At 35.7% G+C, this 17,470-nt stretch overlaps 2 protein-coding genes across 9 annotated transcripts in view; one reads left to right on the top strand and one right to left on the bottom strand.

Annotated features, from left to right (window-relative positions):
• The window catches only part of LOC141461006 (uncharacterized), a 463,946-nt gene that overhangs the window by 52,218 nt on the left and 394,258 nt on the right, over positions 1 to 17,470 (top strand). The window lies entirely within an intron of this gene.
• rols (zinc-RING finger and ankyrin repeat domain-containing protein rolling pebbles) overlaps positions 1 to 17,470 on the bottom strand; it is a 280,008-nt gene that overhangs the window by 45,535 nt on the left and 217,003 nt on the right. Inside the window, exon 1 of one of the 8 annotated variants that reach the window (XM_074141595.1) lies at positions 809 to 911. The exons of the other annotated variants lie outside the window; for them this stretch is intronic. Coding sequence (XP_073997696.1) covers positions 809 to 854 — 46 coding nt within the window. The 5' untranslated portion in view covers positions 855 to 911. Of the gene's footprint in view, positions 1 to 808; positions 912 to 17,470 lie in introns of those variants that run through there. 8 annotated transcript variants of the gene reach the window in all.

Here is a 17,470-nt window from a genome sequence, read left to right as displayed (position 1 = left end):
ACACTAGCTCATCGGCATACCTCATCTAAAGTTCTCTGGCTCTGTTTAGTACTTTTGGAATTCTCTACGAACTCGTGATTTAATTGGCATTTAACTTCCCTTTATACATACAGGGTGTTCATTTTAAGACGGCTCAAATACATTTCATTCTGATTTTGAAATGGCCTAGCACCTTTAATTTTAAAGATATCTAATGGTGGTTTCCGGTTTCTTTCATAACTTTTTATACTCTTTGTATAAAACTGTGTATTTGAAAATGGGGATCAACTGCGAACCCTCATTTTTAGTCGCGCGTCTAGCCGCGTATGCGGGTAGGAATATAAAATCAAGTCACATATTCTGAAACTAGAGGTGACGGGCAACAAATTTTACCTCTACCATTTTTCGCTCAGATCAGTCGTTTAAGAATGAAATGCATTTGAGCCGTCTTAAAATGAACATCCTGTATAAAGAAACTCGCACAATTGTACATTATATACTCAAATGGTATTTAGAGGCAAGTCTGATATGATGGCATTTCAATTATCTAGTAAGAGAAAATAATAAAATTACTGCTAGATCTCTTAATAGCGCCTAATAACAAATAATATCCAAATTTGAATTATGAATTTTAATTGTAGACGTAAATATATTAAGTAGAAATCTTTCTATAATTTATAGAATACTTAAAAAATTATCCCACAATTACTTCGTAAAATTTGAACACAGGCCTCACCACAAAACGTGTAATTCTACTGGTAAATACTCAAATTAAAAAATAAGAAATTTAATATAATCAATAAACAAAAATAAATAAACGAAAACTTACGTAACTTTCTGGCTAACCATTTCTTAAACTTTTTAAAAATCGTCATGATTGGATCGTTATTTTTTACCAAACAAAAGCACCAAGTTTGGAGATAAAAGGAAAACAAAAACTACAATTAAGCACCGTAAACTTCACCGTTGCTACTTTATAAATGATCTCTATTTCAAGAAGCATATGTAGTCAAAAATCTCGTAAGCTTGCACAGTATTGCAAAGTTATGCACAGACATGCACATTTACTTAAATTGGATTCATTGTAAAATAGCAAGTGAGTCGCCAGACAGCCACACTGTCCAACAGCTGTCAGACATGTTCATACATGTTTTTATATGCATTTATGTAAATACTAAATAAAAGAATAAAATATATGTCTGTATAGAAGTTAACGTATGTAAAACTCTATTTTTTATTTTTTTAGTTACGTCTTCTTCTTTAACAGATGTCACCACCTGTCTAGATTTAAAAAATTACTAATAGATTTATTTTATAAATTTATCGTCCCTATCGATTAGATTTGAGTATTGAATTAATTAAAAATCGACTCTTATTTAACATTTACAAAGGACAAGAATTAGTTTTAAAATTATACAGGGTGAACCAGTAAGTATTGTCCATAGGCCTACTGTAGAGTTCACATCTAAAGTAGAGTTCAATGACGTATATTGGCCAACTTCATATTTTCCACTGTTCTTGAGTGACGTCACTTTAATTTTTTTTCTAAAATCATTACTTTTCTTGCAATAAAAATGTTATTACTCAGAAAGTTTTAGTCCGAATTCGATTCTTGTTGACACGGTTAGAAAGACAGAGATAAATTTTCTGAAAAATTGACACCATTTCGAAGCATAAGTTATTCTCCAAACAGCCTCATTCTTCCTCCGGAAACTGGGAAAAATAAAAGTAATCGAAAATTTTTTGAAGAAAACTCATTAGGCCCCCTTATGGGGATCATTATCAGACCTAGGTGCTGGCCACTTTTTAGTAAAAGTTTCCTTGTTCCTAATGTGGTATTTTCTAACGTGGTATATCATTTTCCTTTATCTTCGTATGAGAAATTAAGTTTGTTTTTACAAGAAAACGTGTTCACGAGCACTCAAACAGTGTTAAGTTTATCAAGTTGTTTAATTCATTGAAAACTCTTTTTTGATGGACCAGTAGTCCAATTTTTAAAGTAGATTGCCTTAAAATAAGGAAGTCAAAGTTTACTAATTGCACTTTAAACATTTACTTCTGATCTCTCTGAAATATTTGAGAAAATGTTAGGAAATATTTTAAATTTGAATAACCCTTAACGTTTACCAACTGTACCGTACTAAAATTCCCCAGAGAACACCCTAAAAACACAATTTTCGATATAAATTGTACGATTGTGAAACAATTTCTTGTTCGATTTATCAAAATAGATTTTTTTTGTACAATATTTATTCTGAAAATAATTAGTTTATACTCAGCTAATAATTATATATTAAAAAAAAAAATCAAATAACAGAGAATTATTATAATTATATATTTTGGCAATGGTGACTTAATCACTACTCTTCCGTTCTTATATAGTACGAAATGTATACATAATTTAAAAGTTTATCACCTGTAATTTAGTGCAGGTTAGTGAAGAATTATCTGGCTACCTGTCTTTCTCGTCCCCCTATCCTGAAATCTTTTTTGCATCCTTATTTTATTTTCGTCTTAATAATCTACAGAGATTTCTGTACGGGCCATGAAATTGGTGCGTGTGAAAGATTTCGTAAAATTTTGCGTGTGATATAAAGTAAAAAAAGTTAATTTATTTATCATTTATATTGAGATGATGGGAATTAGATGTGATTAGTGGAGTATGCAAAATAGGGCGCTTTGGAAATTCTTCCTCAGCTCCTGGATATATAGCTGTCATCAGAAATGTCAGATAAAATTTTGTTGTCATTTTAATGAAGCAGTTCCCATGAAGATGGTACAAAAAAAAATAAAAAATGCTTAGCGCCACTATGCTGACTTAGTTTTGATAATTATTATCAATTATGGTCGTTTATCATCTTCCCAGTTAGGAAGAGATACAACAGATTTGTTCAAGTAGCACACCGCATATCTTAGACAGACTGTAATATCTATTAATCTATAATAATCAAACTATAAAAACAGCACCAAGAGAGATATAAACGTTTGAAATTTGAACGAATTTGAAAACCTCCAAAATTTAACCTTCAATATCTCGTAAACTATTATGTCTAAACCATTGCTATTAATACTGCATATGCAGATAACTTTTCTCTATAATTTGGTAAAGAAATCATTAAAATCTGATGAACACGAAAAGAAATATAAACGTTTGAAATTTGAACGTATTTGAAAACCTCCAAAATTTAACCTTCTATATCTCGTAAACTATTATGTCTAAACCATTGCTATTAATACTACATATACAGCTAACTTTTCTCTATAATTTGGTAAAGAAATCATTAAATTCTGATAAACACGAAAAGAGCTTTAAACGTTTGAAATTTGAACGAATTCGAATCGAATTTGAAAACGTCCAAAATTCAATCTTGAATATCTCACGAACTTGTTATAACTATAACATTGCAATTTATACTATTAATGCAGCTAACGTTTCTCTACATTTCGGTACAAAAGTCATTGAAATCTGATGAACACGAAAAGAGATATAAACGTTTGAAATTTGAACGTATTTGAAAACCTCCAAAATTTAACCTTCCTTCTAAACTATTATGTATAAACCATTGCTATTAATACTACATACACAGCTAATTTATAATTTTGGAGGGGTCCTCACATACATGGGGCTAACTTCTCTCCCATTCGATGTACAGCGTCGAGACCTCCCAAAAGGCATATCTACATAAAATTCCGAATCGAATGACACCTCATTCATGAAAATCGGTTCACGCGTTTAGGCGCTACGTTGTTGTACAAAGAAGATTTTGGCTCATTTTCAGCAACTTTTTTCCCGAAATCTATTAGATCTGGGTTATTGCGAAAAAATAATTACAGCTATAAAGGAGGGTTTGCCCATTATTTTAAAGAAAATTTGGGAATTTTATCTTTTTATAGAAAAAGAGAAAAAAATTGTTAAAGTTGGGTGTTTTTCAACGTTACGCTTTTTGCAGTGCACTTTTTGACGATCAACCCTTATACAACTGTCCTACCGCACAGTTTTAATATTATTAAATAATTGTAACAGTAAGGGAAGAGGGTTATTGCGGAGATCCCGGGTTCGAATCTAGAGACCCTTCCTTGATGCTTCCAAGAAAAAAGCTCTAAGGGGAATAACCCTAGATATTGATGCCCCTTAAATATTACGAAAAATAAAGCATACTTGCTACCGGAAGTGATGAAATCTACGATAACCTCCAAATAACTGAGAATGCTGGTTCTCCTAAATACAACTCAGCTATTTGACTAGACAAATTATTTCTTTGTTGTTTTTTGAATGCAGACAGACAGACATTTGACTATTTCTAACGCTACTTGCCTAAAATAACCTATTCTCTGCGACATGTGCACCCAAACAAGGTGATCCGGTAGATAATAGAGGGGGTTTTACTTACGTTCGCCTACTATTTTACCTTTCATCGTGAATTTATTACACTGTCTTGATTTTTCCAACCTTTTATTTTATTTTTATCATTTTGTTTATCATTTTATTTATTATTTCCCAAGTTTATTACTTTTTTTATTGAACAGTTAACCACTTTATAGTTAACATTGATTGATTTATCTGCATACCTGTTTTTCCTTTCTATATTTTATGTTAATAACAGCATTTTTTTTTACATATTTCCTTCTACGCAATACCTTTTCTTTCATTTATGTTTATAAGAAAATAAATCTTTAAAGAAAAAAAGAAATATTTATAAGATGTTTACTTAGAAAAGTTTACTGTAGGTCCATAAGTATGCAAATAATATGATGATGCAACGTCATCATATCACCATGCATTCAAGGTTGCACTTGCAACAAATTATAATCATTAACATTTTCCACATTCTGCTAGCGATGGTGGGGATGGGGAATGGAAATAGTTAAAAAAACGATTTCAAGAACACATGCGTACTTCCGGGATTATTATATTAATATTAATTGATTACATTTTTCAATTAGAAATGAGATCATTACAATTATTGATTATCCTACTGGATAAATAAATAATTAATAATTAACAATTGTATAAATAATGGTAAAACAGGTGCAAAATTTTAATTATTACTAAAAACGCCTACACTAGTTTGTGCGAACAGGTGTGACAGACAGACTGGCACCACCACCTTGCAGCAATGTTTTTGTCTGTAGGTTGTTGGTTTTTAAGAATGCAAGGTGTGTTATTTACATTTTTTTACTTTCGCTTAACCTCCTTGTTTTTGCGCACTTAAGAAGTTTTTTTTTTACCGGATATATCGGCTTTTGAGGTCTCCAAGTACGAAAAAAAGTGGTTTTTGCGTGTGTGTAAATGTGTGTAGCGTAAAGACTAACAATTTTTAATAACTTCAAGGATCGAAGTTCTGATTTTCTGAGATTTTTTAACCAATAAAAGCATATCCTGATTCTATGATATATCGATTAGGCTAGGTACCTTACCAACAACAGTCTTTCAATCGGAGCTAGCCACTATACAGGGTGTTCATTTTAAGACGGCTCAAATTCATTTCATTCTTAAACGGTTGATCTGAGCGAAAAATGGTAGAGGAAAAAATTTGTTGCCCGTCACCTCTAGTTTCAGAATATGTAACTTGATTTTAGATTCCTGCCCGCATACGCAGCTGACGCGCGACCAAAAGTGAAGGTTCGCAGTTGACCCCCATTTTCATATACACAGTTTTAAAGAGTATAAAAAGTTATGAAAGAAACCGGAAACCGCAATTCGATATCTTCAAAATTAAAGGTGCTAGGTCATTTCAAAATCAGAATGAAATGCATTTGAGCCGTCTTAAAATGAACACCCTGTATGTATAAAGGGAAGTTAAATGCCAATTAAATCACGAGTTCGTAGAGAATTCCAAAAGTACCAAACAGAGCCAGAGAACTTTAGATGAGGTATGCCGATGAGCTAGTGTGTCTATTGGGTAATAGAGTTCCCCCATCCGGATATAACAGAATTCCTTGCCTAACCACCGGCACCAATCACTTAAAAAAAAGAAGACAGTTAGCCTACCGGAAATGAAACTATCTGAAACGGCTCTTTTTCTACTTCCTTTTTTCCCTGCTAACTCTTCTTCACTTTGGTTTGAAAAGTTTTCTCCAGGAATAGCGGGTTCCTGGAAGGAGCAGTGACGTCACCCTTTCTCTAACCGTGTCATTCTATCACTAGTGAACTTTAAAGCCTTAAGATCAGATAGCAGAGAAAAGCTGTATCAGTGTTCTGATATTTATTAATCATATTTCAATTTTTTAACTTGTTATCAAAGAGAAAGAAGAGCACGCGATAGGCCATTTTTATGTATTTTTTCATCTCCTGTCTACTAAAAATATTGCCAAGGCAGTAAAGCTAGTATTTTTCTTAATATCGGGAAATAAGTCGTTTTCCGAGTGATTTTTCTAAAAAAAAATCAAATCAAAGAGCAGGAATCCTAAAATCAAGTCACATATTCTGAAACTAAAGATGACGGGCAACAAATTTTTCCTCTACCATTTTTTGCTCAGATTAACCGTTTAAGAATGAAATGCATTTTAGCCGTCTTAAAATGAACACCCTGTCATACATATATCTCAGGGAATAATCCATACAACCAGAGTCGTCAACTTCTCGAAAAGCTAGGCTGCTTTATTAAAGTTATTAAGTCCCTATGAAGTTTATTCCAATCTGGGAGTGGTGGGTCTGCTTAGAAATCCTGACTGAAGTAGGTAGCCAATAAAAAAGAGGGTCTTTCTTGTCTGGTTCGTTCCGGGAATTCAGGTTTCAGAGACCAATGAGGTGGCTTATCAATTGGTCTTGGAAGATTTCTTTCTCTTTCTCTAACAGTGAACTGTATCATGATTACACTTGTACTGACAAAACATGTGGACTAATTTCTAAACAAAACTAAGCGATCTCCAAACTTATTGTTCTTTCCTTCCGGTGAACATTACTTCCTTTTTATAACCAAGTAAAATTGCCATTATCGTCTAACGGCCCCATCTTTATTTTTTGCATATTACAAGTTCCCCTCCTCCACCTACCCGATAAATCTATTAATGTTGTTCTTCTTAAGATCTATAGAGGTAGCAGTAGAGCCTGCAGGTTCTCTAGTGCTACACTAATGTCGAAGAACCGTTACCCTGTCCGCATGCGTAGTTGCAGTAGAGAGGTAGTTTTGTACATGTACTGCTTGCTGGAGCAGATCAACGTTTCTCTGACGTCACTCTTATCGCTGCTGCTATAAATGCAACAAGTGGTTTCTGGTTTTTCTTCTCCTCTGCTTTAATATCTCTTTCCTGAGAGGCATTTCCTCTTACCACTCATTGGAGGTAGTAATGCAATCGTGTAGGTTCACGTGTTTTTCACTTTTCACCGGAAGTTAGAGGCAAAACCAGAGAAACCGGAAATAAGATTTTGAAGAAAACCAATTTACCGGAAGTCATCGCATTACTTGGTCAATTTTTTTTTAACGTATTTATTGCCATTTTTCCCGGAAACGGTTCATTTTCTTTAAGTGGGATATTCAGTGCACACGTATTTTCATTTTATGGAAATTTCGTTTTAGAACTCTTATTGAGATCTGGGCAGGAGTCTTTCTTTTCTAGATGGCCATTTCACTGCAATGTGCAAATTTAACGTCTATACAGTATTAATGCTAATTAAATGCGTTGTTACAAGGCAATTGTTGTTGTAATAGCTTAAAATAACTAAATTCCGAATTAAATGACACCTCATGCATGAAAATCGGTTCACGCGTTTAGGCGCTACGTTGTTTACAAATAAAAAGATAACAAGAAGAACAAAAACATTTTCAGGTCCTCTCTCCTCTTTGCGTAGATTGCAATGAGGAGGAGCAGGATTTCAAACATATAATAATGATATGTCCACGTTATTTTTAGTAGAAAGGAAACGAATGTTTGACGAACTTGTACAGGTATTTAGATGCACCATTTCGCTACGAAGACATAATATTCTCCACCAACATCTATTGTGCTTAAATCTATAGTAGAGCTAGTAATGAAATATGAATGTGTATTTAAAAGTTATAGCCGATTAGAATGAATGGAAGAAACTGATTAGAGAAGAATTACGGTGATTTTAATTTAAGTTAAGCTATAAGGATGGCAGGAATATAGAGTACTGATCCATCCATTAGTTGTAAGTTTGGACGTTAAGCCCCGCCTGAAAAAACAGGCTATTACTTTACTTTACTTAATTTCGATTTAGTTCTAAATTATTTCTATAAAAAAAAAATGTTGAACTTAGAAAACCATCAAAATTATCAAAAAAAGTGTAAGTTTAGAACATGACGCAAAACTATCTGTCGAACCGGAGTGCTCGGACAAGTGAGAGCTTCGCTAATAAGTTGTAGTTCTGTAAAATTTACTTAGTTGCAACCTTAGACTTTATTTACACTATTATTAAATGAACGATGATTAAACATAAAACATAACTTTAAATAAATAAACTGTAATTGAACAAAAAGTTCGACAAAACTATTTTTGTTTTTTCTAAAAAAATAAATATTTAATCTTAAAAATAAATAATGGCCGTTAATTGAATCCATTAGTGTGAGTGTGGAGAAAAACAGATGACTCAAATTAAACAGCTGATTAGGCTGAAATAAAGGCTTTATTTATGTTGCTAATTATTTGTTTAACTGGAATCTCACGTCTGTCTATTCGCAAACAAGAGACCTGAGTTGGTTATTTTTAAACTTACGAGGGTCGTTTGAAAAGTCCGTGCAAAAATAAAAACTACTTAATTTTTTGGGGTAAACCTTTTTTATTTTTCAACATAGTCTTCTTTTAGGCTTATACACTTCGTCCAACGCTGCTCTAGTTTGTTGATCCCTTCCGAATAATAGGATTTGTCCAAGTCTGAAAAATAGCCATTCGTTTCTGCAATCACCTCCTCGTTTGAATAAAATCTTTTTCCCGCCAGCCATTTCTTCATATTGGGGAACAAATAGTAGTCCGAAGGAGCCAAGTCTGGAGAATAGGGGGGATGTGAAACGAGTTGGAACCCTATTTCCATTAATTTTGCGACCACAACTGCTGAGGTGTGAACTGGTGCGTTGTCGTGATGGAAAAGGACTTTTTTGTAGGCCAATCGTGGGCGTTTTTCTTGCAGCTCGGTTTTCAAACGGTCCAATAACGATGAATAATATGCACCTGTAATAGTTTTACCCTTTTCCAGATAGTCGATGAGGATTATTCCTTGGGAATCCCAAAAGACAGTCGCCATAATCTTTCCGGCCGAAGGAACGGTCTTCGCCTTTTTTGGCGCAGATTCCCCCTTGGTAACCCATTGTTTAGATTGTTCTTTGGTCTCAGGAGTGTAGTGATGTATCCATGTTTCATTCACAGTGACGAAACGACGCTTAAAGTCCTGCGGATTCTTCTGGAACAGCTGCAAACCGTCCTTGCAACACTTCACACGATTTCGTTTTTGGTCAAGCGTGAGCAATCGCGGCACCCATCTTGCGGATAGCTTTGATGCAAAATAATATGTACCCGTTCATTCGAGATGCCCACAGCACTAGCAATCTCACGCACCTTCACTCTTCTGTCATCCATCACCATATCATGGATTTTATCAATGATTTCTGGAGTAGTAACCTCAACAAGGCGTCCAGAACGTTCAGCGTCACTTGTGCCCATATGGCCACTCCGAAAATTTTGAAACCACTTATAAACTGTTCTAATCGAAGGTGCAGAGTCACCATAATGTTTATAAAGCTTCTCTTTAGTCTCCTGAGGCGTTTTGCCTTTCATAAAGTAGTGTTTAATCAACACACGAAATTCTTTTTCGTCTATTTTTTGAAAATCACTCGACTTCCTCGATTCAAACGAATGCCAAACACAAAGAAGTAGACCGATCTGGCTGAAACTTGGTGTGTGTTCTTCCAAGAGATGCTACTAACTAAACATAACCTCGATACGCGCCAGTGGTGCTATCTCTCTGACTTTGCACGGACTTTTCAAACGACCCTCGTATCTAATATGGAGGATCTCTTACTTCTCTTTCTAGTTTTTTATTAAAAAAAACATTTTTTTTTTTTAATAATTTTAATACTATTAGTTATACAATTTAAATTTAATTCGGAGGTTTTTGACCGGAAATAAGTACAGAAATAGAATAGAATAGAATAGAAAAGAAAAAAACAGCTGTTCAAATTTAAGATATCGATTAGATGCCACCAAAAAAATTTTAAATACGCAAATCAGGGCAAAAAGATTTTAGCAGATAAAGGGGAGGAATTAGGGGCGATGCTGGCGCATCGATCGTATTGTCTGTATCGAGAGAACACTATTCGATAGTGCTCTGAAAAAAAATAGGCTCCGGGCGTATGTGTTTCCAAGGCCAATCACAAACTCGATTAGGTACACTTTCGATACCCTAATTGGTGTACGTATTCTGCTCACTGTTCGATACTGTTCGATGACAGTAAACGAAAAATAAAAAACGGAAATACACCGCCGTTCTGAGACGTCAGTAGCGACGACAGCTTCTCCTGCTTCAACACGTTCAGTGTCCAGTAAACTTATACCATTGTATGCAAATGAACGTATCATTGGTGCTGCTAATTGTGATAACACTACCAGATGGAGAACATGGGGGGTCAAAGCGCATGCGCCGAGTTGGCGGCACCTTTCACCTAACTTTATCAATTCTTTCTTAATCTTCATTTAAACGTCATAACTAGAAATTTAGTTCTACTATTTTCTAGTATGATTTATATAGCCATCTTGTTTTCTGCTGGAAAAGACTTAATACTTGCAAGACCATTCTTTTAATAATGCATTCATTACTACGCTGACTTCCGGAAAGTCTTGCAGAGAGATGAAGTAAGCTGGAACGTGTCTGCACTGTAGTTAGACCTTACAGAACCGATTTTAGGTTTTCTTTTCTCTCTGGAATTGGATCAAATAAAAAATTTCCAGAATTATTCCAGTATTAATCTATAAAAAAAACCAGATCTCTACTCGGAAACACACGGCTATCTCTACCTCCACTTAGTAGGAAAAGTTTCTTTAAAAAACCTATTTTGTGCGAAAGAAAATCGTAATAATAATTTTACTTCCGGCCACTAAATTGTTCTTCAAAAAATTTGAGAATTTTTATTTACGTGTTTATTTCCTGTTAAAAAGCCCAATCGTTTCCGCTTAAATGACTTCTTTAATGGGGGGGGAACTTAACCCCCACTCTCTCATCCAGAAGTATTTAAAGAATCATTTTTTTCTGAGACTTGGTTTTAACTGAAAGTGCGCAGTGAGTGAACAAAGTTCAAAGGAACTCATTGGAGTCGATTTCAATAAAATAACAAAAAAAAAAAAAGGTTAAAAATCGATTAATTAAAGTGGTACTTCCGGTTGGTTGATTACTAATATCGATTCAGAATATCGATTTCGATGTTTCTACGATTTTCCTATTATTTGAGTTTTACTGCTTACACAAATTCACTCATTGACGCACATATTTTATTATTATTAATTATTAAAACCAGATTTTAAAAAATCGTGAACATATTGTAACGAAGTTGACCTGGGAGAAAAGAAAGGCCTAGATTGTTCTAGGGGTTGAGCGACCAAAGTCGGTAACAGGCCGCCACTGTGTGAACAAAACGCCGGTCTCTACCTGCGCCGGAGAAGAAAGGGGCTAGATTGTTCCAGGAGTTTAGTGACCGTAGCCTGTAACGGTCCACCCCTGTGTAAAAGCCAGCTAAGAGAGAGGCCGCAGTTGGGGTGGTGGCAGTATGTGTTTTCCCAGCCAGTGATTGACAGCTAGGAGTGAGACAGAGTGTTGGAGGAGGGCGGCCCCAGCTGAGGTGGTGGCCGTAAGTGTTTTCCAGCCAATGAGCGGCAGGTGGAAGCAAGACAGACGGAGTTGGAGTGTGACCAGAAGGTTGGAGGAGGGCGGCCCCAGTTGGGGTGGTGGCAGTATGTGTTTTCCTCAGCCAATGAGCGGCCGGTGGGCGTGAGTAAATCGGAGTGGGGCAGTCGCAGTTAAAGGGAGGCAGACACAGCTGGAGAAGTCAGTTTTGCAGTTTATAGTTTTTAGTGAAGTCTTTGAGTGAGTTTTGAGTCAGTCTTGGAAAGTTAGTTTGGAGAGACACTTTGGAAGTGACAGTTCTTGAGAGAGTCAGTGTTGCGGAGTGCTTTGGAGTTAGCCAGTTAGGCGGTTAGTCAGTTAGTGAGTAGAGCTTTGTTAGTGCGGTTGAGTCTAGCGCAATTCGGTGCAGTGCGGACCAGTGGTCAGTCGTGGAACAGTTTTGTGGCGTTACGTAGTGAGTAAGTAACAGTAAACTGTTGTGACTGTTGTAAATGGTGACTGTAATAATAACGTTAGTTGCTAGTAAATGTTAATGTTAGTAAAGGTAATGTGCTAATAAATCAGGTTATTACTTACAAATTTAGCGAGTTTTATTATTTAATTAAACCCACATATTAAATTAACTAGTGGCAGGCATTAGTTATAGTTGTGAAGTTTTTAGTTAAAAAGATAGAAAAACTTTACAATATAAATATATTCGATTTTTAATATTTAAGAGATATGCTATATATTATATACTCTCGTATATTGTAAATATTTTATATAATAAATTTTTTATCAATATTTTATTACAAATTTTTTTTTATTACTACTTTTAAACACTTTTGAAATAGCAGTAATCATTTCTTTTATGTTAAACACAGTCTCTTTACCCAAAAAGTTTAATAAAGTAAAGTAGTCGCCTTTTATTTTAGGCCCTACTACCTTTTAGTACGCTTCTATACGGGTACGTCTTCTAAAATAGACGATAGTTATGAAAAGATAAGTGTTCAATTGGAGCACATATTGTAAAAATCACTTTTTCATGGGACCTGAGATCGGAGGTTTCCGGTATAAAGCTGTCAGAGCTTATCACGTAGTCAGAGCACCACTTAGCGGAAACTGTCTCTAGAGGAATTAAAAATATTTAGTAAAAACTCCTATTTTTCAAAAGAAAAAAAAAACCATTAGAAATTTTAGCGTGAACGTACCTACAACCCAGATATCTTTTTATTATTTCCTGTAAAGTTGAACAGCTGTTAGTAGATAAATGCTAGATGTATAATTATATTAAACAGTTCTTTTATTGTTTTTATAAGTTGCCACGACTTAACTTGAAAAGCTCAGGGGGGATAACCGTGATCCAGGTTCCTGTAAGAAATCGTTAGTCCCGTATTCCGCGCGCACCATTAGTGTCAGGTGAACGTACAGACACAAAGATGGTGAAAATAATGAATAGAAATAAAAAATGCGCTTGAAGTTTTCTATGTGGTGGTGTAGTGGGAGGGTAAAAGTTTACGGTGATATTAAACGATGAAAGTGGCCCGCGCAACGATATACGAGATTTTTGCGGGAATGGTTGGCGCAGAAAAAAAACAAAAAAACGTTGTATATTGTGGCAGTGAAACGCTGCTGCAGGCTAGAATCGTGATTACAATAACATCCAGGTTGACTCGATTCTGTGATATACGATGTTGTTGGTTGTGTATGTAATATAATGTATATATACATATATCGATGTGTTACGAGGATTTTAAACTCACAGAGAACTTGGAAAGGAACTAGCGCGTGGCGATACTAGAAGAAATAATACAGATAAAACGGTTATACAAAGGATGGGGGTGAACCTGTCTGCTGTCTCTTTATGATTATAAGTTCATGAGCTCAAATGTAGAATTAATTTACGCGAAAAGCTGTCAGAGCTTATCACGTAGTCAGAGCACCACTTAGCGGAAACTGTCTCAGTGCTCTAAAATGAAAATAATCTCTCTAAAATGTTATTTTGTCGAAACTTACTCCTTCTTGTGTACTGATGAGAAGAGTTAATAATAATAATAATAATAATAATTTTTTTATTTTTTTTTTTATGGAAGGGGTACAGTGCATTATGCATCATTGTGGGGAAATGCCCACGGTATGTGGGACCCTCACCCACTAAAAAACCCACCTCCCCTAGAGGCACAGAAACCCACCTTGGAACCACTTACGCATTACTGTTAGAAACTGAGTGAGGTCCCAAATAATAATAATAATATAGGGAAGGGATTAGCTTAGCTATGCGGTTAGCGTATTGGATTCCCACGCGGAGGTCCAGGTTCGAATCCAGCTGCTGACCCTTAGATTTTCTCTTCCTAGGAGCTTCTTACAGCTCACCGTCCGGTGATGGACCCACCTTGGAACCACTTACGCATTACTTCAAGGTGGTACCTCATAATAGCTCATACGAGCTCCTACTGGTCTTCAATCTCCTCTCCAGAACAACCGGAGCAGACGGAAATCCAGCTCCTGCTTCTTTCTTACCAATACTGCCTTCACAAAGGTCGCCACCCTATCCCAGCCGACTCTGTGGGAGAGCACAATCCCTTCTATATTTTCTGGCGTGCTCTATCTCTTGCTCCAAGCTCTCCCTCTCCGGCACCCATCTATCACACTGTGATGGTCGTCATCGAGGTCAGAGTCTCCAAAGATACATGACGGGTCTCCAATTTTCCCCATCCTACACACGTATGACGTGAAACACCCGTGTCCTGTAAGAAACTGGGTGAGGTCCCAAATAATAATAATAATAATAATAATACCAGCAGCTGACCCTTAGATTTTCTCTTCCTAGGAGCTTCTTACAGCTCACTGTCCGGTGATGAACAGTGTTGTCTGTAACGAGAGAACACTGTCCGGAGGCCGGCAGGGCACTGGAAAAAGCTCCGGGCGCCAATAACCTCAGGATGTTGTCGCGCCTTAAATCATTAAAAATAAATAAATAAATAAATAATAATTGGTTTATTGAAGAAAATCAATTTTATAAATTTGTTGCTAAAACCTCTGAGAGCAAGCGAGGGAAGTCGTGCGAGTCTTTACATCAAACTATTTAAAAACAAAAAATCGTTTTCTTCGAAGGAAGTATGTGGGCTTACGAAACGTTTGTTTCATTCAGAGTGTATGTAACTGTGTGAGCGGATATAGGCGTGAATGAATTGAGTTTCAGCGTGAGCATGTATTGGTTAAAGTCCTCGCTCCATATGCTTTAGCGCCTACTTCTTTGGCGCCCACACTTCTCGCAGTACATCCGGGTGTAACAGGGGAACCACAAAGAGTTCACAAAATAAACCATTTGGTGGCCCCGGCTAGTCTATGTACTTAGCCTCTTCCACGAGTACCTAACAATCAAATCTACTTTACTTACTGCTTTTCTGTTAGGCCTCTATTTGCTTCTATTTAGAGTATAGATTTGTTTTTTACTTTGACTTTTATCCGTCGTAGCACGCATGCGTATTCCAGACCGGTTTCGGAATTTCATCCATCATCAGCGATCGACTAATCATTTTATTGCAGAGAGGCCCAAGTCAGCAAGTATAGTGTGAGACGGTAACGTAAATTAAGTCGAAATGGATGGCACCCCTAGCCACAATTTGTGGATATATTGTTTTCTATAATATTTATGGAAACAGGAAGTGTATTAAAACTGTGACGAAATCTACGGAATTGTTCTTTTTTTTTAAAACCGGAAATACCAAGTTTTCTTGGCCATCTTTGTGCTCAAGAAAAGTACACAAGATTTAGATCAGAGTCCCCAAAGACCGCTGCACCCAAAAGGGATTAACTGTGACGATTCAAAAGTTTTCCACACCAGAGTTTTTTGCGACCAAGGATCTGTAACTGCCGGAGATTTGACCATTGCAGTCATTAGAACGGAAATCAGACAGAATTAGTCCAATGAGAATATCTTCTCTTATAAATACAAAAGTAAAAAATCGAAATAATGGCCACAACTTTCGATACATCATAATTATTATCGTAATTAATTGCGGGGGCCATCTTAGAATAAAACAATTACAGTTTGCCATCTACCCATGACGACGTAATGTACACGTAATAAAATGAAACTTTATTCTTTCTTTTTTTCCACTTATTACGCAGCAGCAAACCTGTAATGAAACCTACCCAGCGTGACGTATATATGTCTCTTGGTTGCTATGACTGGGAACAGAATTATTATTACCCGACACTTGGTAAAGGACATAAACTTACAGACAGACTATCTTTTGCTGCTTCCTAAGACTACCTTATAGCACGTTCTGGCGATTTTAATGACCTTACTGTATAACTAGTCCAAGATAATGATAGTCTTCTATCGGACTGCTAGTTGATGGTTGAACTATTTTTACTCCGTAATCTAAAGATAAAAAGAGAAAAAAAAATGGGATTCGCTAATAAAATTATTAATAGTTCAAAATTAACTATTTATTATAAGTTTTCATTTTATTAAAAAAAATGATTTAGTCGCCCCTTAACATAAACACAGTAGTGGGGGTAGATCATGGTAGTAGGCGCAGATAAACACAAAAAGTTGTGAATTCCGTTGTCGTCTACGTATTCTGTCGTGCGACCTAACAAATTTCTTTGAAGCCGTACTGCCAAACAAATAATTATTTTATAACCTGTAACCAAGTTATTCCATTAGCACAATACTGGACTTAATGCGATGAACTTGATAGTGGCTTATAATGGACTTAAAAATTTTTTTTTAAGTTAAGATATGTTTTTTAATTAAAAAACAAAAGGAAACCCTCTATGTTCATTACCGGAAAGGTGTTTCCTTTACAATTAAGTACTCATTTCTGTACTTCGTGCAACCAAAAATTATTCAGAATTGTAATATGTAAAAATTTATTGTAGGTTATTTTGAAATATCAGAAGTCAGAATTAGAAAAGGGACGGGGCCTATGCGTGAGGCACCGCAGCCTCCCCTTGTGTCTTCCCCTTTAAAAAAGTTAAGTAATGGCCTATTTTTTCAGGCCAGCTTTACGTTCAACTGCCAAATTAGGTGTCCTGGACGGAGGCGACTAGCATGCATACTTATATTATCATTTGAATCCATTAAACCAACAATACATCTTAGCATTGCGGGTCTAGCCTATAACCGCCTAACATACTTTACTATAAATTTCTCATATTAACCATTAAATAAAATACAAGACCTAGTCTGTGGAATCGAATCCACTAACCAACAATACATCTTAGCTTTGCGGGTCTAGCCTATAACCGCCTAACATACTTTACTATAAATTTCTCATATTAACCATTAAATAAAATACAAGACCTAGTCTGTGGAATCGAATCCACTAACCAACAATACATCTTAGCTTTGCGGGTCTAGCCTATAACCGCCTAACATACTTTACTATAAATTTCTCATATTAACCATTAAATAAAATACAAGACCTAGTCTGTGGAATCGAATCCACTAACCAACAATACATCTTAGCTTTGCGGGTCTAGCCTATAACCGCCTAACATACTTTACTACAAATTTCTCATATTAACCATTAAATAAAATACAAGACCTAGACCGGGAATCGAATCCACTAACCAACAATACATCTTAGCTTTGCGGGTCTAGTCTATAACAGCCTAACATACTTTACTATAAATTTCTCATATTAACTATTAAATAAACTCCAAGGCCTAGTCTAGTACCGCGATACATGCAAGCATTGCGGATGG

Source organism: Rhodnius prolixus, unplaced genomic scaffold (genome assembly GCF_049639745.1).
Source record: "Rhodnius prolixus isolate KJV_2025 unplaced genomic scaffold, Rpr scaffold_6, whole genome shotgun sequence".
Lineage (NCBI taxonomy): Eukaryota > Metazoa > Arthropoda > Insecta > Hemiptera > Reduviidae > Rhodnius > Rhodnius prolixus.
This window is presented reverse-complemented; position numbering and strand designations above follow the sequence as displayed.